Source organism: Loxodonta africana, chromosome 3 (genome assembly GCF_030014295.1).
Source record: "Loxodonta africana isolate mLoxAfr1 chromosome 3, mLoxAfr1.hap2, whole genome shotgun sequence".
Taxonomy (NCBI): domain Eukaryota; kingdom Metazoa; phylum Chordata; class Mammalia; order Proboscidea; family Elephantidae; genus Loxodonta; species Loxodonta africana.
Window position 1 is genome coordinate 31894772 of NC_087344.1, and position 24073 is coordinate 31918844.

The 24073-nt window shown below is 53.0% G+C and overlaps 2 protein-coding genes across 9 annotated transcripts in view; one reads left to right on the top strand and one right to left on the bottom strand.

Moving 5' to 3' along the window:
* On the top strand, window positions 1-21381 carry C3H19orf44 (chromosome 3 C19orf44 homolog). Of its 6 annotated transcripts, XR_002786618.2 has the most exons (10): window positions 1-121; window positions 4620-5385; window positions 5944-6247; window positions 9564-9637; window positions 10805-11318; window positions 13574-13669; window positions 17644-17810; window positions 18962-19040; window positions 19205-19400; window positions 20452-20561. XR_002786618.2 is itself a non-coding variant. In XM_023552258.2 (9 exons), exons 2-8 carry the CDS (start codon window positions 4621-4623, stop codon window positions 19031-19033), a joined length of 1992 nt encoding a protein of 663 aa, XP_023408026.2. In that variant the 5' UTR covers window positions 1-121; window position 4620; the 3' UTR covers window positions 19034-19040; window positions 21272-21381. The 6 variants fall into 6 exon arrangements, 4 of the variants coding, with proteins under 4 accessions (XP_023408026.2, XP_023408027.2, XP_064136989.1 ...); XM_023552258.2 differs by lacking the exons at window positions 19205-19400; window positions 20452-20561 and adding an exon at window positions 21272-21381; XM_023552259.2 differs by lacking the exon at window positions 19205-19400 and having other exon boundaries at window positions 20452-20558.
* Window positions 19406-24073, bottom strand: part of CHERP (calcium homeostasis endoplasmic reticulum protein) — a 16223-nt gene continuing 11555 nt past the window's right edge. For 2 of the 3 annotated variants that reach the window (XM_003413038.4, XM_010593245.3), the window contains exons 10-17: window positions 23594-24032; window positions 23248-23486; window positions 22573-22706; window positions 21951-22037; window positions 21547-21690; window positions 21334-21450; window positions 20787-20881; window positions 19406-20572 (exon numbers count right to left, since the gene is read on the bottom strand). In XM_003413038.4, the coding sequence (XP_003413086.2) occupies window positions 20379-20572; window positions 20787-20881; window positions 21334-21450; window positions 21547-21690; window positions 21951-22037; window positions 22573-22706; window positions 23248-23486; window positions 23594-24032 (1449 nt within the window). In that variant the 3' untranslated portion in view covers window positions 19406-20378. The remainder of the gene's footprint in view (window positions 20573-20786; window positions 20882-21333; window positions 21451-21546; window positions 21691-21950; window positions 22038-22572; window positions 22707-23247; window positions 23487-23593; window positions 24033-24073) is intronic. The other variant, XM_010593246.3, reaches the window with a different exon arrangement.

Consider the following 24073-nt stretch of genomic DNA (forward strand, 5'->3'; position numbering starts at 1 on the left):
CCGAGAGTTGTAGTCTAGTCTCTTCCTCCCCAGTGCTGTTGCCCGGGCAACGGTCCCCTCCGGCCTGGGTGCCAGGCCTGAGCGCGGCGGCGGCCACCGCGGATGGACAGCGTGGGAGGAGGTCGGAGGGGCCGGTGGGCGGCAGCTGGGCGAGGGGCGCTCCAGCTCGGGAGATGACTGGGAGGAAATGGGGGCACTCTTCAAAGCTGGGATTGGGGGCGACGGAGAGAGCGAACCTCAGTTTCTCTGCCTGGGCCCCACTCAGGAGCGTGGTCCGGTGCAGGTGGCACCCAGGGTCTGGGGGAAGAGCCGGGATGGTGTGAGCAGCGGCAGTGTTTTCAAAGTTTGGTTTATTTATTTTGACAACTCTGGTGGCGTAGTGGTTAAGAGCTATCGCTACAAAGCAAAAGGTTGGCGGTTCAAATCCACCAGGCGCTCCTTGGAAACTCTGTGGGGCAATTCTACTCTGTCCTGTAGGGTTGCTATGAGTTGGAATTGACTCGACGGCAACGGGTTTGGTTTTTTGGTTTCATTGAGGTTAGTGGTGTCACTAGGAGGGCACTGTTAGAGAGGGTGACTCTAAAATGACCCCAGGGTCCGAGGCGGTGGGCACACGGATGCAGCTGGGGCAGGGGCCGTCAACGCGGTGGCGTCACTAGGGCTGGATTCACCTGTCACCCAGTGCGGTAACTCGTCACTCCCCCCTTCACCCGCCAGTTAAGGTATCAGCAGCTGGGTCTTGGTACCTGCCATAGGGCGAAAAGGAGAGTTTGGCCCACGGGAAAGGGGAGGAGCTGTGGGGACAGGCCGAGCCTGGCTGCTCCTCCAACCAGGGGGGGTTTCGCGGCCAGCCCCGCCCACTCCGGCCGGGGGTGGGGTGGGGGTGTGACACCGTGAGGTACCACACTGGGCAGTTCCAACACAAGTGATGCCGCAGATTGAGGTATCATTTACATAAGAATTACTCATTTTAAATGTACCTGTATCAGTTGCATAGAATCACTTCCTACTCCTGTGGACCCCATGCTGTATCAGTGTTGAACCGTGCTCCATAGGGTTCCCCCCCCATAGGGTTTTAAGTGGCTGAGGTTTCAAAAGTAGATCGCCAGACCTTTCCTCCAAGGTGCCTCTGGGTGGACCTCCAGCCTTTCAGTTAGCGGGCGAGCGTGTTCACTGTTTGCACCACCCAGGGACTCCTTTTAAATGTACAATTCCATTATTTTTAGTAAATTTACCAAGTTTAGCAGCCACCACCCCTCTCCAGCTTTAGAACATTTCCATCACCCAAAGAACATCCTTCCCACCCCTAGTCCCAGGCAACTACCAATTTACTTTCCGTCTCTATGAATTGGCCTGTTGTGGACATTTCAAACAAGTGGAATCATAACCTATGTGGCATTTTGCATCTGGTTTCATTCCCTGTACCATGATGTGTTTGAGATTTATCCATGTTGTTATATCTGTATTTGTTCTTCTTTATGGCTGTATAGTATTCCATTGTATGGCTAGACCACAATTTGTTTATCCATGTGTCAGTTCGTGAACATTTGGGTTATTTCCACTTTTTGTATATTACAAATGATAGCTGTCATGAATATTTGCATATGAGTCTTTGTGTGGATATATTTTCAGTTTTCTTGGGTATATGCCTAGGACTGGAATTGCTGGGTCATATGGTAGTTCTGTGTTCAGCTTTTTGAAGAACTGCCAGATGGTTTTCCCTCGTTCCTTTTTAAAAAATATTTTATTGTGTTTCTGGTGAAAGTTTACACAGCAAATTAGGTCCCCGTTTAACAATTTCTATACACACTGTTAAGTGACGGTTACGTTTTTCACCATGTGTCAACATTCTCATTATTTCCATTCTGGTTGTTCTGTTTCCATTAATCTAGCTTCCCTGTTCCCTGCCCCCTCCCACCACCACCCTTACCTTCTCATCTTTGCCTTAGGGTAAATGTTGACTGTTTAGTCTAATATAGATGATTCCCTTGTTCCTTTTTAATGGATGTATAGTCGTCCACTGTCTGGATGGGTCTCCTGGACCTCACCAGTTCTCTAGGGATGGATTTAGGCTTTCGGTGAACACAAACAATGCTGCCATGAGTTTCCTTGAACATACGTCTTCATTCTCCCCCACGCTTTTTTAATTGTGGTGAAAATATTTACACTAAAACATATACCATCTCAACAACTTCGACATGTGCAAGTCAGTGATATTAATTATATTCTTCAAATTGTGTACCCATTCTTGCTATCCTTTTCCAAATTGTTCCACCACCGTTAACATAAACTCACTGCCCCCTAAGCAGAAACACTGCTTTCCCTGCTCTCCCGCCCCCTGACAACCACTGATAGTCTTTGGTTTCTATATATTTGCTTGTTTCACGTAAGTGAGATCATACGGCATTCCTCCTTTTGTGACTGATTTATTTCACTCAGCATGATGTTTTCAAGGTTTGTCCATGTTGTAGCGCACATCAGGATTTCGTTTCTCTATATGGCTGAGGACTATTCCATTGTGTGCATATACCATATTGTGTTTATCCATTTATCTGTCAATGGACACATTTTGGTTGTTTCCACCTTTTGGCTGTTGTGAAAATGCTGCAGTGAATGTTGGTGGAGAGGTTTCTGTTTGCGTTCTTGCTTTCACTTCTAGGTAGATACCTGGGTTTGGGATTGCTGGGTCATATGATAGTTCTATGTTCAGTTTTTTGAGGAACTGCCAAACCATTTCCCACAGCAGGTGCACCATTTTACATTCCCACCAGCAATGGATGAGGGCTCTAGTTTCTCTACCACCTCACCAACACCAGCTGTTTTCCTTTTTTTTTTTAAATCACTGCCATTCTAATGGGGGTGAGGTTGTATCTCACTGAAGTTGTGATTTACATCTCCCTACCAGCTAACGGGAGCCCTGGTGGTGCACTGGTTAAGACCTTGGCTCCTAACCAAAAGGTGGGCAGTTCAAATCCACCAGCCGCTTCTTGGTAACCCTATGGGGCAGTTCTACTCTGTCCTACAGGGTCGCTATGAGTCAGAATCGACTCATCGGCAACGGGTTTTGAGTTTAAATAGCTAATGTTGAGCATCTTTTCATGTACTTGTTGGGTCTGTTCAAGTCCTTTGCCCATTTTTTGGTTGGGTTGTTTGTCTTTTCGTTGTAAAGTTGTAGAAGTTTTAAAAATATATTTTGAATGTTAGACCCTTACCGGTTATGGGTCTCTCTGTGCACTTTTGAAAGAGAAATCTCAGGTAAATTCCTTGGGGTGGAATTCCTGGATGCCAGCACGTAAGGAGCCGGAGCCCATACCCACTCATGCTGTGGTCTAAATCTTTAAAATCTTTGTAGATCTTGCAGTGGCTGGTATGTATTACAGAGGCTCAATGGAACCCTGAGAATCTGATGTAAGTGCTCACCCTTCTCCCCGGAAAAGTACACCCGGTATCCCCATGCAGCACATTGCAGACATTTTAGGGGGCAGGATGCTGCATCTGCCCATCGGCCCTACCCAGGGCAGTGGTCCTACTTTAAGTGTAAGAAGAGTTTCTGGGGACCTTGTGAAACATACATTGCATTTCAGTTGCTGTCGTGAGTGAGCTGAGGTTGCTTTGATGCACGGCTGCGGCCGGGAGCAGGGCTCTGTTGGGGTGTTGTGGGGATCAGGTGAGGCCAGAAGTGCAGTGGTTGGCAGTGTGGTCTTTGAAATTGGGCCCGAGCTTTGAATTTGGCTCTGCTACCCCCCAAGCCAAGGAGCCCTGGTGGTGCAATGGTTAAGCACTTGGTTGCTAACCAAAAGGTCGGCGCTTAAAAGAACCCAGTGGCTCCATGGGAGAAAGACCTAGTTGTCTGCTCTTGTAAGATTACAGCCTAGAAAACCCTATGGGACAGTTCTACTCTGTCAAATGGGTGGCCATGAGTCGGAATCGCCTGGGTAGCACAACACCAACATTCCCCAGCCAGTGACCTTGGCTGGTCACCTACCTGTGTGAGCTTCCATCTCCTCCACTTCCTTGTAAAACAGGGAGGACGGTAACCAACTTACAGAAGTGCTATGAGGATGAGAGGAGATGATATACCATAGTGCTAAGCGGATGGCCAACTCGCTACCTAGTCCCAGAGGCGCCAACGGTTATGTTGAATGAGTTTCGTTTAATACCTGGAGCTGAATGGTAGTTGACTTAGTGGGGTTGTTAGCTGTCATTGAATCATGACGACCCTGTGCACAGTGGAACGAAACACTGCCCGATCCTGTGCCATCCCCTTGATCAACTTCAGACTGGACCATTGTGCTCCATAGGGTTTTCATTGGCTGATTTTCAGAAGTCGGATGCCAAGCCTTTCTTCCTAGCCCATCTTAGTCTGGAAGCTCTGCTGAAATCTGTTCAGCATTGTAGCAGCACACAAGCCTCCACTGACAGATGGGTGGTGGCAGTGACTGGAACCGAGTAGCTAGTCATTCTCATCATCTTCATTGGGCCGGAAGGGAAGGTGGCTAGGGCCAGACTGCAAAGGGGGGGCCGTGACCCCCACCCAGCAGTGGGCACCTTTGAGAGAACTGAATGCACAATATGAACAGAGCTGTTCCTACCATAAGTTGTCTCTCTTTTCTCCCTAGAATGGCTTTAGCAAGAAAAGCCAGCTACTCCGTGCAGGACATGTTTGGTGACTTCAGCGATATTTCCTTAGAAGATTCAAAAATGGAAGCAATCAGAAACTTACATATTGGCAGCAGTCTTACCAAAATTACAGGCAATCAGAGCAGGTTCCTGAAAAGAAACCAGACAGTGAGTGAGAGACACCTATTCCCGAAAGAGAGCCCCGTCCTGGGGGTTGGGCCCAGGCCCTCCTCAGGCCGGATCCTGACCACCGCCTCCCAGATCCGGGCAAGCGCTGCACTGCTGAAGCTGGCCCAGATAGAGACCAAGATCAGGAGCCGCAAGGCACAGAGGAGTTTGTCCGATGTGGAGTCTGACCTGAAGACCTCTGACACCAGCCTTCCAAAGGGGGGCGATGAGGTCCCCACCAGGAGTGTAGCTGAACTTCCTTCACAGAACACGGACAAAACTTCCCAGAAATATGCCGGCAAAATCCCCGCTGCTGAGAGCCAGGCACGAAGTGGGAAGGGCACGAGGTTCCTCAAGAAGAAAGAGCCGCCCACTGAAAATATCTGTCCTGAAGCACATTTTGGGAAAAAATTCAGTTTTTCGACACCCAAGGAGAAAGAACCTGCTAGAACATTTGACTCTCCAGACAGCGACAAAGAGGAAATGAAAAAGTTACTGGGAAGCCTGATGGAGCCTTCGAGAGAAAAAGAAACACGTATGAATCAGGGTTTCACCAGCACTAAAGTCAGTGAGAAAAAGCAAATGGAACTCTTCTCTGTAAGTTTTTATTTTTGTTTCTAACAAAGCCTTTGCATCTGCCCTCTTCGTGTTGTAGCCAGTGAACCCACTGCCGCTGAGTCAGCTCTGACTCGTGGAAACCCCACATGTGTCAGAGAACTGCTCCAGAGGACTTTCAATGGCTGCTCTTTCAGAATTAGATTGCCAGGCTTTTCTTCCGAGGCACCTCTGGTTAGACTTGAATCGCCAGCCTTTTGGTTCACAGCTGAATGTATTAATCCTTTGCACACCGGCCCTCTAATTTAGAAAATGTGTAACTAATACCATGTATCTGAAGGTAAAGTGATACTACTGATTGTGGATTTATTCCCAGTGTGGGAAATAAGGATTTCTTTCCAATCCCAACATTTTATTATCTAAGTCGTGTACCTTGATTCCCAGAAATGAGTGGAGAGGAGAGAAAGGGGGTGAGGAGAGCTAACAGCTCAGTTGGTGAGGCATTGGTCACACACCCCACTAGCCCCAGCTCTGCGTGTGGCATGATAAGGACTTGATTATCCTGCATTTGTAATTTCATCTCTTTTATTTCCGTCAAAGTCGGATCAGATCCCAGCTCGGCCACGAGGTCTGTCTGTACCCAGCGAGGAGCTTCCCAGCCCAAAGCCATTCTGGAAGCCACATCCACCAACGTCACGGTCAGGCAGCAGGACCCCTCCCCACATCGGTTCAAGAATGTCCTCCCCACAGACTCCCGATTCTGGTGGCCCAGCCTCCCGCACGTCAGTGCTCTCGGTCACAGGCACCTCATCCAGGCACCCCAAACTCTCGTCTTCCCTCGGAAGGAGTAAGGCCAGGCCCTTGGAGGAGGAGTCGCTTTCCGAAACTACCGGTGACAGCCTCGGTAAGCAGCATTTTTGTGCACAGAGTCAGGGGGGTGTGGAGGTTGCAGGTGCTGCTGAGAGAGGGGGTGGCCGCCTTGTCACACCCCAGTTCTTCAGCTTCCTTTTGTGGCTGAGGGGGCAGGTCAGATTTTTGTTCTGCCTGTAAAATCTTCGTCCACTAACTCTGACCAATTATGGGCCGATAACTCGAAAAAGGGAGTGATCCAAACAGTTAAGTGCTAAACTACTTGCCAGAATATTAAGGGTTCAAACCCTCCTAGAAGCTCCTCAGAAGACAGGCCAGGCCCTTGGAGGCGATCTGCTTCCAAAAGGTCATAGCCTTGAAAACCCTGTGGAGCAGTTCTACTCTGCACATGTGGGGTCACTATGAGTCACAATTGACTCAACGGCAATGGATTAGGTTTTAGAGTTATTTTTTGGCAACCTGAAAAAAAACCCTTCTCAGTTTTTCTTTTAGTAAAAGAGGAATTTGTCTCTTTTTTAAATTCAGAAGAGGAAACATAACTCTACCCAATCAAGATTAGAATATTTCTTATTATTTCAACATTGTTCAGCATTAGAATAAGGAGCCCTGGTCCTGTAAAGGGTTAAGTGCTCCGCTGCCAACCCAAAGACTGAGGTCCAGACCCACGCGGTGGCCCTGTGGGAGAAAGTCCTGGTGACCTGCTGCTGTGAAGATTGTTGCTGTCTGCCACTGAGTCAATTCCAGCTCACAGTGACCCTACAGGACAGGGCAGAACTGCCCTCTAGGGTTTCCAAGGCTGTGATCTTTACGGTAGCAGACTGCCACATCTTTCTCCCACGGAGTGGCTGGTGGGTTCGAACCGCCAATCCTCCCTTAGCAGCCAAAAGCTTAACCACTGTGCCAGCAGGGCTCCTTTTCTGTAAAGATTACAGCTTAGAAAACCCTATGGAACAGTTCTATTCTGCACACATGGATTCACCATGAGTCAAAATTGACTCAACAGCAACTAACAACAACAATTGGCTGGGCAACCTCAGGCTTTCTGTGCCCCTTGCTCCCCTGTACCATGGGGACAGGGGTAGAATGTGCCCCAGAGTGGGGCTCAGCACCAGCAAGGTAAGAGAGGCAAAGTCCTCACAGGCCCCAGCTCACAGTCAGCATAAGGGAGGGCTGGCCGCTATGGTGGTGATGTTCTCTTCCTCAGCCACCATTGCCCAGGGTGGAGAGTCTAGAACTTTCCCCACCACTTTGGCCCTGGCTGGGCTGGGTGACTTAACCCAGAGGCCTCATCTTTTCAACTCTGTGCTTCCTGCCCCATGAAATGTAGTTGACAGTCAGGGACAGAGCGGAAGGTCCATGGTGAGGAAGGGTTTGACCTGGGGTCTTATGGAGCCACAGGGAGTTTTGGGGAAGCGGGGAGCTGCAGTGCAGTGAATTGCTTTTATATGACCTTTCTCGCCATGCTTTTCTGTCTCCAACAAAATGACTGAGTGGGACTATGCAAACAAGGTGCTTGTGGCCCACCAAGAGGACTGGACAGCATTGCTAATAATGCAGATAAGGTGCATGGAACCTTGAGAGGTGGGACCATGCAAATAAGGTGTATGGAACCCTAACAAGGGGATTGGTTCATTTTTCTACCCTGCTAGACTTAAAATGAGCCATCCCAGAGGCGGGAAGGGGGGACCTCACTGCCATCAAGAAAGAAGAGCTGGGAGCAGAGCAAATCTTTTAGACCTGGGGTCTCTGTGCTGAGAACCTCCTAGACCCTAGAAACAGCAGCAACAGAACCAGGAGACCAATACAAGAATGCCTGTGATGGGCTCCCTGGCCCACTGAGCAAGGCGGCTACTGTGGGCGTGCCAACCCACAGAGTGAGAGAACTGAGCGCCTTCAGGCAGGAGGCTAGCTGGTGGAGTGAGATGCCTCTGGGCGCTTACTGGCAGAGCTAAAAGAGCTATGTAACACTTGCCTGAACAGGGCAGAGGTCAGGCCGAGAGCCAAGACAGGAGGCCTACCCTGAGCGGACCAAGAGGATCCTGTCCTCAGGGGGGTAAGAGGAGCCTATCCTCAGGAGGGTGAGAGAGCTGAGAAAGCTGTCCTGAACTGAAGAAGGGAGACGCTGCCTACACGCATCCTGATCCTCATCCCGAGTTGTAGCCTGTTACTTCCCTAATAAACCCCATAACTGTGAGTATGGTCTGTGAGTTCTGTGTGACCATTGCAACGATTTATTGAACGCAGCAGAGAAATAGAGAGTGCTGTGGGAGGGATGGCTGGTGTCAGAACTGGTGAAAAGATGGAGGGTGTAGGCATGTTTGACCTCCGCCTCATAGGAATCAGTCTTGGGCTGAGGCAGATGGTGATTCCCTCTCCCTGAAGTTAGCGGAGGCCTGACAATGCCCTGCAGCCATTTTTATACAGGCAGACAGGCTGCAGACCCGCAGCCGCATCACTCAGCTGACCTTTCCCGAGCTGGCAGATCGCTGTCTGCAGACAGGCCCCTCCCTTCTGCCTCCCACCTCCTCTAGAAGATCCTTCCCTCCCTCCCCCCAGGGCTACGGAATACCTTGGGCCTCCTTCCAGGCATCAGCTGTACTCAGTGCATCCTTTCTTGTGTAGCTAACTGTGGGAGGAGGGAGAGGAAACCTCTGAGGGCTATGAGGTCCCCCGGCCCTGGAGGTCACCCCATCCTACAGCTCCTACTCCTGGGGGTACTGAGCGGCCTCAGGCAGTGGAGTCCCCAGAGAGGGCCTTGCCTCACCCTCACCCGGTCTCAGTGCTCCTAACTCGAGTGCACGCAATTCAGGCTCTATTGCCCTGGCCAGTGGGCACGCCAGCACGGCACTCACCTTAGGTCTCAGCGCCATAGAACTGGCTTTGAGTGAGTGCTCAGGCGGCTCTGAGCCCATGTCCCATTCACACCACAGTCCCCAGGACCCCCGGATACCCCCCACTGCCCTGCCCATCCCTCTCAGGCCAACCTTGAAACCCTGGGCATGCAGGCACACTTATCACCACACTTCTTACAGCCTCTCTGACCATCTGCCTGGACCAGGGCCTGCAGGCCCACTGCCTATTTGTATAAATAAAGTTTTATCAGCACACAGCCACGCCTGTTCATGAGGTGTTATCTGTGGCAGGGTTGAGGGGTCACAGCAGAGACTGCTTGGAAATCTTGATCCTCTGGTCCTTTGCAGAGAAAGTCTGCTGGCCCCTGACTCCAACCCAGGCCAGCTTACTGACCACAGGGCCTGTCCTTACCCATCCCCTGTGCCTGCAGCTCAAGGGTTGACATTCTGGAAGTAAGTGCACAAACAACGTTGTCACACTCCTTTTTTTCATTGCAGATTTTAGAATCAATATTCTATCCCTTGATGACTTGGCTCCAGCCATCAGTGAGAAGCTAGACCTGGAACAGGAAGTGAGTACAATGAATTCTCAATTGTAGGTGGTCGTGTGTCATCTAAGGCAGAAGCTATTTAAGTCAGTCTCAACCAAGGTGATTCTGCCCCCCAGGGGACACTAGGTGATGATGTCTGGTTACATTTTTGGTTGTCACAACTGGGAGAGTACTGGCATCTGTTGGTTGAAGGCCAGGAACGCTACAAAGTAACCTACGGTGGACAGGCTGGCCCCACCACAGAGAATTATCTGGAACCAACCGTGAATACTGTCAAGGCTGAGAACCTCCCTTAGCAGGAGAGACCCCATCTGTCCGTCTGTCTGACTATTATCTATCTTATCTATCCATCATGGGAGCCCTGGTGGCACAGTGGTTAAGAGTTCGGCTGCTAACCAAAAGGTCGGCAGTTCAAATCCTCCAGCTGCTCCTTAGAAACCCCATGGGGCAGCTCTACTCTGTCCTATAGGGTCACTATGAGTCAAGATCGACTTGATGGCAGTGGGTTTTTTTTTTTTTTTTTTTTTATCCATTGATCTATCTATTCACTCTAGTGGTTTTCAGATGGGGGTGATTTTGCCCCCAGGACACTTGGGGATGTCTGGAGACACACTTGGTTGTCACCACAAAGGGGCACTGCTGGCATCGAGTGGGTGGAGGCCAGGGGTGCTGCCCAACACCCTACAGTGCCCAGGACAGCCCCCTTGCAGAGAATGGTTCAGCTCTGAATGTCAGCAGTGTCAAGGTGAAGCCCTGTCTTAGGTGACGCAGGATCGGCTGAGCGATTAGCTCATGGTCACAGCTCGCCCCACTTACAGCGCTCCCTAGCACATGTCTGTGCGCAGCTGTGCCCACACATGCTCCTCCAAGGGTGCTGTCAGGATTCTTATGTGTTGGTAACCCACGCACTGTTGAGCACGCGCTTCCACAGCACACCGTGATTAAACTTTAATAAGCCTTGTCCGTGCACTGCCTGACTGCTCTTGGCATCCTTGTGGTTGTGTGTGGCGCACGCCAGGAGGGTTCTGAAGGTCTGTCCGTGGGTCACACCTGCTGCCCACGCCTCAAGGAGGCCCACCCCCAATTCCTGCTGGAACTACCAGGTGTCCTGTTCATATGGACGCTGTGGTACTTTGAGCAGCCGCTCATGTAGAGCACCTCTGTTACCTCTGCCATTCTCTGTTTCAGGGAGAAGGTGCTTGGCGGGAAAAGCCATCTAGCCCAGGCTCACGGGCAGAAGGGCCTGCTAGGCAGGGGTTGCCAAGACACGTCCAGGCCTGGAGCACGGCGTTCTCAGACAGTGAGGAGGGCCCCGCCATCGAAAGCGAGGTCTCCGAGCGTCTGAGCGCCGGGCAGGGGGGTGCGTCCAGCCAGCCACCATTGTCCCGAGACCCCTCGGCAAGCAGTGTGAGCTCGGCATCTTTGGATGGCCAGGAGGACCTCCCCACCGTGAGCTCAGCCTACTCAGATGACTTTGAGGCATCGCCAGGCCTGACTACCTCCGAGCCCACAGGCTGTTCTGAGGCGTCTCTTGACAGGACATCAGAGGCTCTGTCAGAATCCTCTTCAAGCCAGGAAAGGGACCGTCCCCCACAAGCCCCCAAGACCAGCAGAAAGCGGGGCCAGGATGTGACAAGAGTGATTGTGAAGGAGATGGCTGTGCAGACCCCTGATCCTGCCTTCACCTACTGGTGGGCCGAGGGTGAGTAGGGAGCCAGCCTGAGGGCGAGACTGTGGGGGCACAGCTGGGAGGTCCTCCATTGTCGTCCACAGCCCCCTCTGAGCACTGGCAGGGGCCCAGGTTCTGGAGCTCTGGGCTTTCTTCATTAAGCAGCTTGAGGCCCTGCACCCCATTTTCTCTTGCATGGAGAGGCCTCTGCACTGGGTGTTTCTCAGCCTTTCTAGCTCTAAAGCTTCCAGAAAAGTTTGAGAATCAAAGACTAGGGCAGAGGTGCTCACCCAGGGGTGACTCTGTTCCCAGGGGACATTTGTGGTTATCACAGTCGGGGTGGGGGTGCTACTGGCATCAAGTGGGTAGAGGCCAGGGATGCTGCTCAACACCTTACAGTGCACAGGACAGCTCCCACCACAGAGAATGTTCCGGAGCCAAACGTCAGCAGTGCTTTGGTCAGGGAGACCTACATGAAGGAAAACGAGCAACGTTGTGTGTCTAATGACCTGCCCAGCTGGGGACCGGTGCACACAGGGACCTTCAAGATGTCCCAAGGCGGGCTGGACCCGCAGTCCTCTACCCTCCATGGCAGCCACCTGGGGTCCCGGCATGTGGGGCCTATGCAAGGGGCCCCTTGGGCTTGGTTGACGGTTTGACCCCTCATACCTCCTTGGGGAGTACTTGCCCTGCGCTTTAGGCCAGCAGTCCCTCACTCGCTTCTCTGCAGGGTGGCCACCAGCTCTGACATTCCCAGTGCTGCTGGTCTGGCTCCAGTTCTGTTAGGACATGGTGGACAAGGGTCTTCTCCCCTCACCTTCACAGGGCCCTTCAAGCATCCTCTCAGCCCAGCTGTACCTGGTCGTTCCAGAGGGAAGGGCCTGTGTTTTCATCACCTTCTCTGTCTTCTCAGCTGACGGACAACTGCAAAGTAGACAGGGGATGCTCACAGACTCTGGAAGGCCCCTTAGTCTCCTACAGCTGCTGGAACAAATACCACAGTGGGCAGCTTTAATGAACAGGAATTTATCGTCTCACAGTTAGGAGGCCGGAAGTCTGAATTCAGGGCGGCGGCTCTAAGGCAAAGGTCTCTGTCAGCTCTGGGGCAAGATCTTTGTCTCTTTCAGCTTCTTCCTGTTCCTCCGTTCCTTAGTGATCTCCACGTGGCATCTGTCTTCCCTTGTTTGTGCTGGCTTGTCTGTCACTCAGGAGTCAGTAGGTTTAGGACCCGCCCTACACTGGTGTGGCCTCATTAACATGACAGACAAAAACCCTGTTCCCAAACTGGATTACATCCACAGGTGCAGAGGTTAGGATTCCAACACATATTTTGGGGGACACAATTCAGTCCATGGAAACCCTGGTGGCATAGTGGTTAAGAGTTACGGCTGCTAACCAAAAGGTTAGTTCAAGTCCACCAGGCACTCCTTGGAAACCATATGGGGCAGTTCTTCTCTGTCCTACAGGGTCGCTATGAGTCGGAATTGACTCGACCGGCAATGGGTTTGGTTTTTGGGTTTTAATTGAGTCCATAACAGAAGGAGACGTGGCGTTCACTTGACCCGCATTACAGCTGCTGGGGTTGTTCCATTCTTGGCAGTTCCATCGTCAGTTTCCCAGGAGGAAAACCAATCAGATTTGCCGGGTCAGATCACTGGAAGGATTACACAGGCATTTTAAACCTGGGCTGTGACTCAGCCCCTTCTGTTTCCCCTCTGCGCCATCGCACTGCCTTCCTGATACATTGGTCAGCAGCTGTCCACTGTTTTGCAACTTCCTACGACATAAAACTCGGCTGGTGCCGTTTTCCTAGATAAGGCCTCGCAGTGAGGCGAGAGGAAAAGGCCGTGTAAACACTGGCCTAGCCGGCTCCAAGGAAAGTCCCTGGGTGGAGCAAATGGTGTGCACTTTACTACTGACCTACAGGGCGATGGCTCAAACCCACCCAGCAGCACTGGGGAAGAAAGGCCTGGCAATCTGCTTCCCAAGAAAACCCTATGGAGCAGTTATCCTCCGTAACAAATGGGGCCACCATGTGGACATAACCACGGTGACTGCTTCACCTGGGAAAATTGACTGATCCATCAAGCCAAGGAATCCTATGAGGAAGAGGGAGGCCACTTTTGAGAAGCAACAAAAGAGGAAGAAAAGCAAGCAAGCAGTGCAGTCGTGCTCAGAGAGAGGACAGAAGGGACTCGCTCAGTCTGTTTCCATGTCATGTCCTTTGATGAGAAACTCCTCTGCCCTGTGTCCTGCTCACTGACCCTTCCTTTTCTGTCCTTGAACAGCGGCCAGTGTGGCAGCCATCAGCCCTGCCCTTGGAAGCGCCTATGTGGACCCCACGCCCATCGCCAGTCACGTGGTCAGCGCAGACGCGATAGAAGGTGAGGACCTGCCAGTGGCCCTTCTCCCCCACCATAGGTGATGCATGGGACTCAGAAATTGATGCTCGCCCTTGGGGGTTCTGTGCTCCTTTAGTGCTGGGCTCAAGGAAACCATTGGCAGGGATCACTCCAGCCAAGGCAGTTCCACAGTTCACACGAACCCCAGTGACAGCCTGGCATGTCCCTGAGCTCCGCCTTTCTCTGGTCAAACGATACCACTGGGTAGATGAGGGGTCCGCCTGTAAGCCCACCATCCCACAAGGCCACTTGCATTTTGTATGGTCCCTTCTGAGTCCTTGTTTCGAGTCCTTGTTTCGGTCGTTCATAGCCTCTCCCCTGTCGACACTTATGTAACCAATATTGTTCCCCAGCCAAGGGCCAGGTGGACACAGCACTTGCCTCCTGGGTCCTAGCCTAGCCTGAGTTGTAAGGAGGGTACCCCAGAAGCCACCTCAGAGAGTCTGGACTTTGCCAAATCCCCCATGGGGCCCCTGGAGGCGGGTGTGCCACAAGTCATGGCATATCTGGTATCCTCTTTTTACCCTTTCAAGTTTTTTTATAAGTTTTTTTTTTTTAGTTGTGGGTTTTTTTGTAAATATATATGTAATAAGAGTCCTTGAGCGGCGCAAATGGCTTGTGCTCAACTATTAACCTTAACGTTGGCATTTTGAACCCACTGAGCAGCACTGCAGAAGAAAGACCTGGCGGTCCGCTTCCATAAAGATTGCAGCCAAGAAAACACTTTGGAGCAGTTCTAATCTGTAACATACGGGTTTGCCATGAGTCAGGGACTTACTCAATGGCAACAGGTTAGGCTTTGGTTTTTGTATACGTAGCAGAACATTTGCCGTTTCTGTACCTCTACACGTACAGCTCAGTGACATTATGTTCATCATGGTGTTCAACCATCACCATTATCTGCCCCCCAATTTTTTTTTTTATCGAACTTTAGATGAAAGCTTACAGAACAAACTAGTTTCTCATTAAATGGTCAGTATGCACATCGTTCTATGACATTGGTTGACAACCCCGTGACATGTCAACACTCCCTTTTCAACCTTGGGTTTCCTATTACCAGCTTTCCTGTTTCCTCCTGCCTCCTAGTCCTTGCCCCTGGGCTGGTGCGCCCCGTTAGTCTCATTTTGTTTTATGGGTCTGTTTAATCTTTGGCTGAAGGGTGAACCTCAGGAGTGACTTCAATACTGAGCTAAAAGGGTGTCCGGGGACCATACTCTCAGGGTTTCTCCAGTTTGTCAGGCCAGCAAGTCTGGTCTTTCTTTTTGAGTTAGAATTTTGTTCTACATTTTTCACCAGCTCTGTCTGGGACCCTCTATCGTGATCCCTGTCAGAGCAGTCAGTGGTGGTAGCTGGGCACCATCTAGTTGTTCTGGACTCAGTCTGGTGGAGGCTGTGGTAGATATGGTCCATTTGTCCTTTGTACTAATCATTCCCTTGTATATTTAGTTTTCTTCATTTTTCCTTGCTCCTGAAGGGGTGAGACCAGTGGAGTATCCTAGATGGCTGCTCACAGGCTTTTAAGACCCCAGACACTACTCACCATAGTAGAACGTAGAACATTTTCTTTATAAACTCTGTTACGCCAATTGAGCTGGATGTTCCCTGAGACCATGGTCCCCACAGCCCTCAGCCCAGCAATTTGGTTCCTCAGGGAGTTTGCATGTGTCTGTGGAGCTACCATGGCCCTGCCTTATACAGGTTGTGTTTCTGCCCCCAAATTTTTCCTTCACTTCATGAGTTTTTTTTTTTTTAATATTGTACTTTAGATGGTTTACAGAACAAACTAGCCTCTCATTAAACAATTAGTACACATTGTGTTGTGACATTGGCTACCAACCCCACAACATGTCAACATTTTCCCCTTCTCTACATTGGGTTCCCTATTACCAGCTGTCTTGTCCTCTTCTTGTCCTTGTCCTTGTCCTCTTGTCCTTCTAGTCCTTGTCCCTGGGCTGATGTGCCCCTTTAGTATTATTTTGTTTTATGGACCTGTCTAATCTTTAGCTGATGGGTGAATCTCAGGAGTGACTTCAGTACTGAGCTAAAAGGGTGTCCAGGGGCCATACTCTCAGGGTTTCTCTAGTTTCTGTCAGACCAGTAAGTCTGATCTTTTTTTAAGTTAAAATTTTTCTCCAGCTCTGTCCAGGACCCTCTATTGTGATCCCTGTCAGAGCAGTCGGTGGTGGTAGCTGAACACCATCTAGTTGTGCTGGACTCAGCCTGGTGGAGACTGTATTGCTTGTGATCCATCAGTCATTTGGAGTAATCTTTCCCTAGTATCTTTGGTTTTCTTCATTCTCCCTTGCTCCAGATGGGGCAAGACCAGTGGAGTACCTTAGATGGCCACTCAGTCATGAGATTTTTTTTTAAATTGTGCTTTTGGTGAAAGTTTGTAGCTCAGGTTAGTTTCTCATACAAAAATGTATACACATTGTTATGTGACCCTAGTTGCAATCCCTATAATGTGACAGCATTTCCCGTGTCCATTCAACCAGCTCCTGTCCCCTTCTGCCTTCTCATCCTGGCTCTGAACAGGAGCTGCCAATTTGGTCTCGTGTATCTATGAGAACTAAGGAACACACTCTTCACGAGTGTTATTTTATGTTTTATAGTCCAGCCTAATCTTTGTCTGAAGAGTGGTCTTCGGAAATGGTTTTAGTTCTGGATTAACAGAGAGTCCACAGGCCATGTTGGAGTCTCTGGTTTATGTGGCCCGTCTGTCCTTTGGGCTAATATTTTCCTTGTGTCTTTGGTGTTCTTCATTCTCGTTTGCTCCAGGTGGGTTGGGACCCATTGATACATCTTAGATGGCCGCTTGCTAGCGTTTAAGACCCCAGATGCCTCTCACCAAGGTGGGATCCAGAATGTTTTCTTAATATACTTTGTTATGCCAGTTGACCTAGACGTCCCCTGAAACCGTGGTCCCCAGGCCCCCGCCCCTGCTACTCTGTCCCTCAAAGTGTTTGGTTGTGTTCAGGAAACTTCTTAGCTTTTGGTTTAGTCCAGTCGTGCTGACTTCCCCTGTATAGTGTGTTGTCCTTCCCTTTACCTTGTCTGTTAGTGAATACCAAGTTACCAAAATATTAAATGCCAGTGCAGTGTTTACATTCTGGTTTTTGTAAACTTTGTACCTTCTCAGAGACTCTCCAGCTACTCTGTGGTTCTAGTAATGGCCATCTTTAACAGTGGCAGACTTCCTGTGTCAGTTTATAGACCCCTTTCTCTATAAAGGAGTCCCTGGGTGCTTTAAAGGAGCCCTGGTGGCACAGTAGTTAAGTGCTAGACTCCTAACTGAAAGGTCATCAGTTCAAACTCACCAGCTTCACGGGAGTAAGATGTGGCAGTCCGCTTCCATAAAGAGGTGGAAACCCTGTGGGGCAGTTCTACTCTGTCCTATAGGGTCACTATGAGTTGGAATCGATTCAACAGTAATAGGTTTGGTTTTGTTGGTTTGGGTGGTTTAAAGGGTGAATACAGTCAGTTGCAACTGAAATGTTGGAAGTTTGAGTCCTCCTAGAGACACTTCAGAAGAAAGGTCTGGCAATCAACTTCTGAAAATCAGTCATTGAAAACCCTGTGGAGCACAGTTCTGCTCTGACATGCACGGGGTCGCCATAGCTTAGTCAACTTAATAACTGGTTGGTCGGTTCTCTTTAAGAGGCCAGACGTTCAGGTCAAGCCTTCGGTCTCTGACCAGCAGCAGCTGGGCGCCGCACGTAGGCAGCTCCTGAAGTCCCTGTACAGCCCAGTGGGAAGCAACCCCTTCCTCCCGGGTAGAAACAGAGGTGAGACTAGATGAGGCCGTGACCTCTCCAGAGAGTAGCGGTGGGTCCAGAGCACATCCCGGCATTGCAGGAGTGGTGGGTGGCCACCCCTGTCCTCCCTGCACACAAGTGGGGACAGACAGTGGGTGTGTGGGTGCAGGGCTGCTGAGTGACACGGCGATGGCGGTGTAGCCCTGACAGCCCACAGCCCAGCCGTGTTTGCGCTGAATGACCTGCTGAGGCAGCAGCTGGCCCTGACGCAGCAGTTCCTGGAGGCCAACCGGCACCTGCACACCTCGCTCCTGGCGTCGCTGGACCAGGACACGTTCCACTACCACACCTTGGAGGAGGCCAAAGAGGTGACAAGCTGGGGGATGTGCGTCCAGTCAGTGGGTGGCGCTTGGGCATCAGGGCTGGCACCTTCAGCCTCTGTTGGTGGGCCTGCTGAGGCTGGTACCAGGTGGGCCAGGGTTGAAGCCTACCTCAGCTCTGCGTGACCTCGGGCCAGCTGTGGCCCAGCCTGGGTGACACAGTCTTCTCCTCTGTGCGGGGCACAGTGCCCCCACTCTCCCAGGGGGGCACAGCCGAGGGGTGTCATGCTCTCCTGCCTTTCCTTTCTCCAAAATCTTAAATTTGTGTGCAATTACATAAGCGTGTACTTAATTTATGGAGTCCCTGGGTGGCACAAATGGTGAACGTGCTCAACTGCTCACTGCAAGGTTGGAGGTTCAAGTCTACCCAGGGTTGCCTCAGAAAAAGGCCCGGTGATCCACTTCTGAAAAATCAGCCAACAAAAACCCTAATGGAGCACAGTTCTACTCTGACACACACGGGGTTGATGGCAACTGGTTTATCCATGGGCCACTTGTCTCGGCTGTTGTACGTTTTCTTACAAGATAAAGTCTGCAAGTTCAGACTATTTGGTGTCTTTTATCTCTTATTCTGGGTCAGTGATTCTCCAGCCTGAGCGGCGTCAGGGCCTTCGGGGCCTATGGGGTGTAGACCACAGGGCCCCCCCAGAGGTCACAACAGAGTGGTACAGGCACCTGGGAGAACCACTGCCAGGCTAGCCCCTCCTTGCACTTCGTCTCTGTGTAACAGGTTGCTTCTCTGGCAGTGCCCCACTCCTGGACCACAATGGTGCACCTGCTGTGACCCTGCCCATCCCACTGGACACGTGGCAGCCAGGGTGATCTGGCCGTGCCACCCACTGGTAGCACCCAGGCTCCCACTGTCCCCCAGGTCTGACCAAGAGCAGTGCCAGCCCCTCTCACAGCCGAGGCCATCCTCCTGTCAAACTCCAGGGCTGTTCTGTCACCCTAGCACTCACGTCCCTGCTCTGCATGCCAAGGGCAGCCTCGCTGTCACTGTGCCTGTTAGCTGGCCCAGGAGCCCTATGTCAACACTGGCTTGGCATCTCCCTAGCCCTCAGTAACACACCAGGTTGGAGATGGTGCCTTTGTCCCCATCTGCATGTGCTAATGGCCATCCATCTGTCCTCCACCCACAGTACATCCGGCGCCACAAGCCGGCTCCACTGTCCCTGAAGGATGCCCTGGAGAAGGTACAGAAGGAGCCATGAGCACAAGGTAAGGCCGGCCCGGTGTGCTTGACTGTGACGCTCACATGTCTGTCATCGTCTCCACATGATGTGTACAGGGGGTGGCAGGGAGGGCAGGCTGAGCTTGCCCACACTTCCTACGTGACTGCCGGGTAAGTGAACTGTGCCTGATGCCTGTAGGACCCCAAACAGGTCTGTGGGGACAGCCCAGGTGGACCTCAGCCACCATGCCCAGAGACCTGGGGAAGACACCGGGCTAGGGTGTTTACATGCAGGGACACCTGTGCAAAGATGCCAGGGCAGAGCCTTCAACCTCAAACTCCACCGCACAGAACCCGCCTGCTCATCTGCCTGAACACACTTCAGAAAAACACGCAGGGTTTAAAAAGTAAGTTCTTTAAAAAAATTCTTTATTTGAAGGCAAAACAGTAAAATTCACAAATTGTTAACAGCACGTGTTTATGTATTATCCTGAATCAGACACTTTCAAACTATTCACAGCTACAGGAAATCTAAAACAAAATCAAATGTTTTATCCCATCAGGGTCAAAAGTTGGAAAGGTTTTGCATCTTATTGAAAAGAATTTTTCAAAAACGGTTCTGTACAAACAGTGCTGCACCGAGCTGCCGGCAGGCGCTCAGTGCAGAGGCCCGGCCTTGCATGGGCGGGCAGAGGGGGTAGAGGACACAGGGAGGCTGGGGGCGTGGGGCCGGCCCTCCAGGTGAACCACTGTGGGTACTGGGGACCCCAAAAGACGCTCAGATGTGCTCCTCAGAACCTGCTTCCCAGATAACAGCCAATGGCCAGTGTTTGAGGAAAAAATGCCAACTTCTGCAACTGAAAGAACTGAAGTTTGGGCTAGTGTGTCTCTTAAGGGGAAGATTCCGAATTGTCTCACAGGATGATCTCAGGTCAACACACCTGCTTCTAAAACTAAACCATTTGGAGCAAAAAAGAAAACCCAGTTCAACTTTGGCTTCCATTTTTAAATGGGAACGGTGAGCGTGCCTGGCCTTGGTTCTTGTCACTGCACCTGGGGGTTGAAAGCAGGTGGCGGGCCCCCTGGTAGCTGGGCCCTCCTCTCGGGTGCCTGCTGGTCCATGAGGCTCATAGCTGACCGGGGGAGATGTGCAGCCTTGTGTGTCCGTGTTCAGGGGATGGCCTGGTGTTTCTCGGTTCGCTGTAAGGAAAACCAGAGGCTGGCGTCACACCGGCAGCGCGTCCTTGTGTAAAGGCGGCTGCAGGCGAGGCCTGGGCACCTCCTCCCAGGGACGAAGCTGGGTCAGAGCCAACTGTCATGACCATCTCGGAAGCTTCCACTGCCCCTCAGTGGACGGTTCCGGCGGTCGAGTGCTGCAGCGGCCGCTACTTGCACTCATCCCTGGCCTTCATGCGGGCGATGAAGGAGTAGCTCTTATTGCGGCGGTAATTCTCGTAGGGGTCGTCCAGCGCCACACCCACGCCCTTGTACTGGTCCCACTTGTCCCGCACGTCGCCGCCCTTGATGGGGTCCTGGATGCCCTGCTCCTTCACGCCGAGGCCACCGGATCCGCTCCAGCCTGGAAGGAAGGCAGGTGCAAGGTTACAACCCAGCTGTTAAGTGCGTGTGTACCCCGACCCATTAACCACTCGTAAATATGCCCCTCACGAATATGCAACTGATGCCGCAGAGACGGACTGCCCGGCAAAGCCACCGCCACTCCTCTCAGAGCTCCCCTACTCTACAGATACCCCACTACAGAGTGTGCTGCCCACAGGGATCCAGGGCCTTACCCATCTTCACCAGCATCTGGTGCCCCTTGTTCTCCTCTCCGAGCCTGGGGTCGGGGACAGGCGGTGCAGAGTTAGAACCCAGACCAGCCGAGGAACTAAAACCAAGACAGGTTACGGTGTTCAAAAAGTCACAGCCACATTTATTGGAATGGTTAGGATGTTACAGCGTGTGGCATACACGGACGTTCACCGTTACAGGATGGACACACATATCCTGGGTTTCTACTGTTCTTCTTTCTCCTTTTCTTCAGCCAGATAAGGGGCTTCCCTCAGAGGACAACCCCCGCCCCAAGCTTAGCATCGAGGGCAGGTCACAGGCACCCCTAGAATGGTTAGAGAGCAGGCAGCCCAGCCACTGCCTGGGCTCTATACAGGTGACCGAGGAGGTGCGACTATCACATGGCAGTGGGGAGGCAGCCACCCGAGGGTCTGCCTCACCCAGAGCCATGTGTGTCTTCTAATGCCCACTGTTTAAATGTTCACAGTTGGGCACCGGAGGATCCAGCTCCACCCGCTGGCCACACGACAGTTAAGACAGAAATCTTACGGCGGAGTTGGGCTCCGTGACCGGGACCGACGCCTCCTGCCAGGGGAGTATGACTTGGACCGCGACCGGGACCTGGACCGCGACCGGCTTCGTGAGGACCGTGACCGGCTCCGGCTCCTACGGTGGGAAAGAGCCCCGTGAGTGGCTCCACCGGGCACGACATGAGCAACAACATCGGCACTATGAGCTGCCACCAGCTGGAGCCCCGCCTACCTGGACCGGGACCGGGAGTAGGAGCGGGAGCAGGAGCGCGAGCGGGAACGCGAGTAGGAGCCAGATGACTTGGAGGACCTCGAGTTGGATCGGGAGGAAGAGCGCCCTCGGCTCTTGGATCTGCTCCGCGACCTGGAGGGCCCACTGTGGGAGAGGCAGTGTCAGGAAACCAGGGATGCTGGCGGCTGAGGCCCATGCAGCATCTGGTCACAGCACCTCGGCCGTGGTGCCACATCACATCCCTAACGTCTTGCCGAACAGCCCACACCACCTCTCTCCCCAGGGGCAGTCCCTTCATCCTGGGTTTCAGGCCGAGGCCTGCTGGCACGACAGGGTGGGGTGTGCCCAGAGCTGACTCCCACAGGACACACCCTCGTCCAACTGCAGGGGCCCGATGCCCTCACCTGTTCCTCTTTTCCTGGCCTTTCCTCCGCCGGGCCCGCATCTTTGCACGGAAGAACTCATACAGGCCGTTCTGCTCCCAGCCTTCGCTGCAAGACAGGGCGTTTCCCATGACTGGCCCCCCATAGGGGGTGCCAGGGACTGACAGCACCTGGCAGACCTCCTGTGGCCCAGGACCCCTCCCTCTGCCACTCGGTGCACAGCGGAGACGACCCACTCTAATGCTGAGGGCGAGCCCAGCCTTCCCCGTAACAGGCTGCTCTGCCGAGGAGACTCAAAGACCCATCGCCAGCCTATGTGGCAGGCAGCTCCAACTCACAAACACAGGCCTGCGCCCAGCGTAAAGCAGGGGCTCTCAGCTTTGCTAGGCAGTGAGACCCTGTGGGAGGTCGGCTGTGGCACACGCCAAGTCTGTGCTAATGTCTTCTGTGTGTCTCAGTTAAACCCCCTCAACCAAGGGCCTGCTGTCTGTGTCTGTGCAGGGCCCTACCTGACATGGGACCTGGCACAGCTCCCCAAGCTGTATACACCCTGGGTGGAGGCCTGGATGCTGCATGGGTCACTAAGATGGCAACTGCTCCACCCTCCACAGGGATCCTCCCGTGCCAAGACCCTGGCCTGTACCTGTTCCTGGGCCTGTCATGGGATGGGGGGCTATAAAAAGCCTCCACGGCAGCCAGCAGCCGCTCACTGGGCGGCATTGGAGGTGGGAGGCGGATGTCTTTAGGGTCCAATGGCTTGTATTCATGGTCCTCCAGCTGCATGAGAAAACCTGTATCACCACAACTGGGGGTGGAGGAAGTAGGCCCCTGGGCCCCTGATGTTTCTTTCCTGGTGAGCCCTACCCCTCCCCGGCTTCAGATGTACCACAGTGCAGTGGTCAAGGCCCTAGGGTAGGGGAGCTACAAGGCTCTCCCCAGACGCCACCCAGGAGGCACGATCCCCCCAGCTCAGGCAGTGAAGAGCACTCCACTCTGTCCCAGACACACGCTGGGTCTGAGGCACTTTGCAGGCCACTGCCCTGTAGACAACGAAACCTAAGTCACCAATTTCAGCCCCCTGCCCAGAACCAGCAGGCCCCCCCTGCAGTAGGCCCTATCCTGGCTCCCCACTGCTGTCCCACCCCCACCATCCACCTTGCCAGGACCGACAAGCTGTTCACACAGCATGGGGACATGGGCTCAGGCACTCTCCACCAACCCTCCAGCAGGCTCAGGTTCCCACAGGGGCGGGGACCCACACAGGGAAGGGCCCCACCCACCAGCATTTTGGAAGGAGGCCCAGAGGCTGACCACATACCTTCACGAGGGGGGCCATCAGCCCTGCAGGCAGGTCGAAGTAGGGTACATTGGGCACCAGGCTGGGGTCATCATGGTTGATGTGGGGGGGGCCCTGCCGCCGCATGTGGGGGGGCTGCCCGTTGAAGCCATGGGGGGGAGGCCCGAAGTCGGGGTGCTGGGGCCCACCCCAGGGTGGGTGCTCGTTGATCCCGGGGTGCGGCATGCGGTGGCCAGGGTGGTGATGCGGGGGCCCCATCTCTGCAAGACAGAAATGTGTGCTGAGGGGTAGCTGGGATGCCACCGCCTGTACCAGGGCCTTCTCTGTGGGCCTTGTCTTTCCACCCCCCAAAACCCTGCGAACTCACCAGCTGGGAAATCGCCCTGTGGGTAGTCAAAGCGGTGCGGGTAGGGGGGCCGCTCGAAGGGGTGCCGTGGGGGGAAGTCATCCTGCATGAAGCGCGGCGGGAAGCGGTTGAAGTTGTGGGGGTGTGGTGGCTGGCTGAACTGAGGATGCTGCTGATGTGGTGGGAACGGCCCGCGGAAGGGCGGTGGGCGCTGCAGGCGGAAGGGTGGCTCACGCTGGCCTCCCCCCCACGGCGGCTGCTCGTGCTGACTGTTCCAGGGCCCTTCGAACTGGCCGCTCCAGCCAGGTTCAGGCTGCCCACTCCAGGGTGCCTCACGCTGCCCACTCCAGCCGGGGTCACCACCACGCTGCTCGCTCCACATGCCCTCGTGGCTGTTGTTCCAGGGTGGGCAGTGGGGTGGCCCACCCTGGTGGTGTGGGTACGGGGGCTGCTCAGGGGGCTGCAAGGCACAGAGAGCAAGCAGCACTGCGTGAGGCAGAG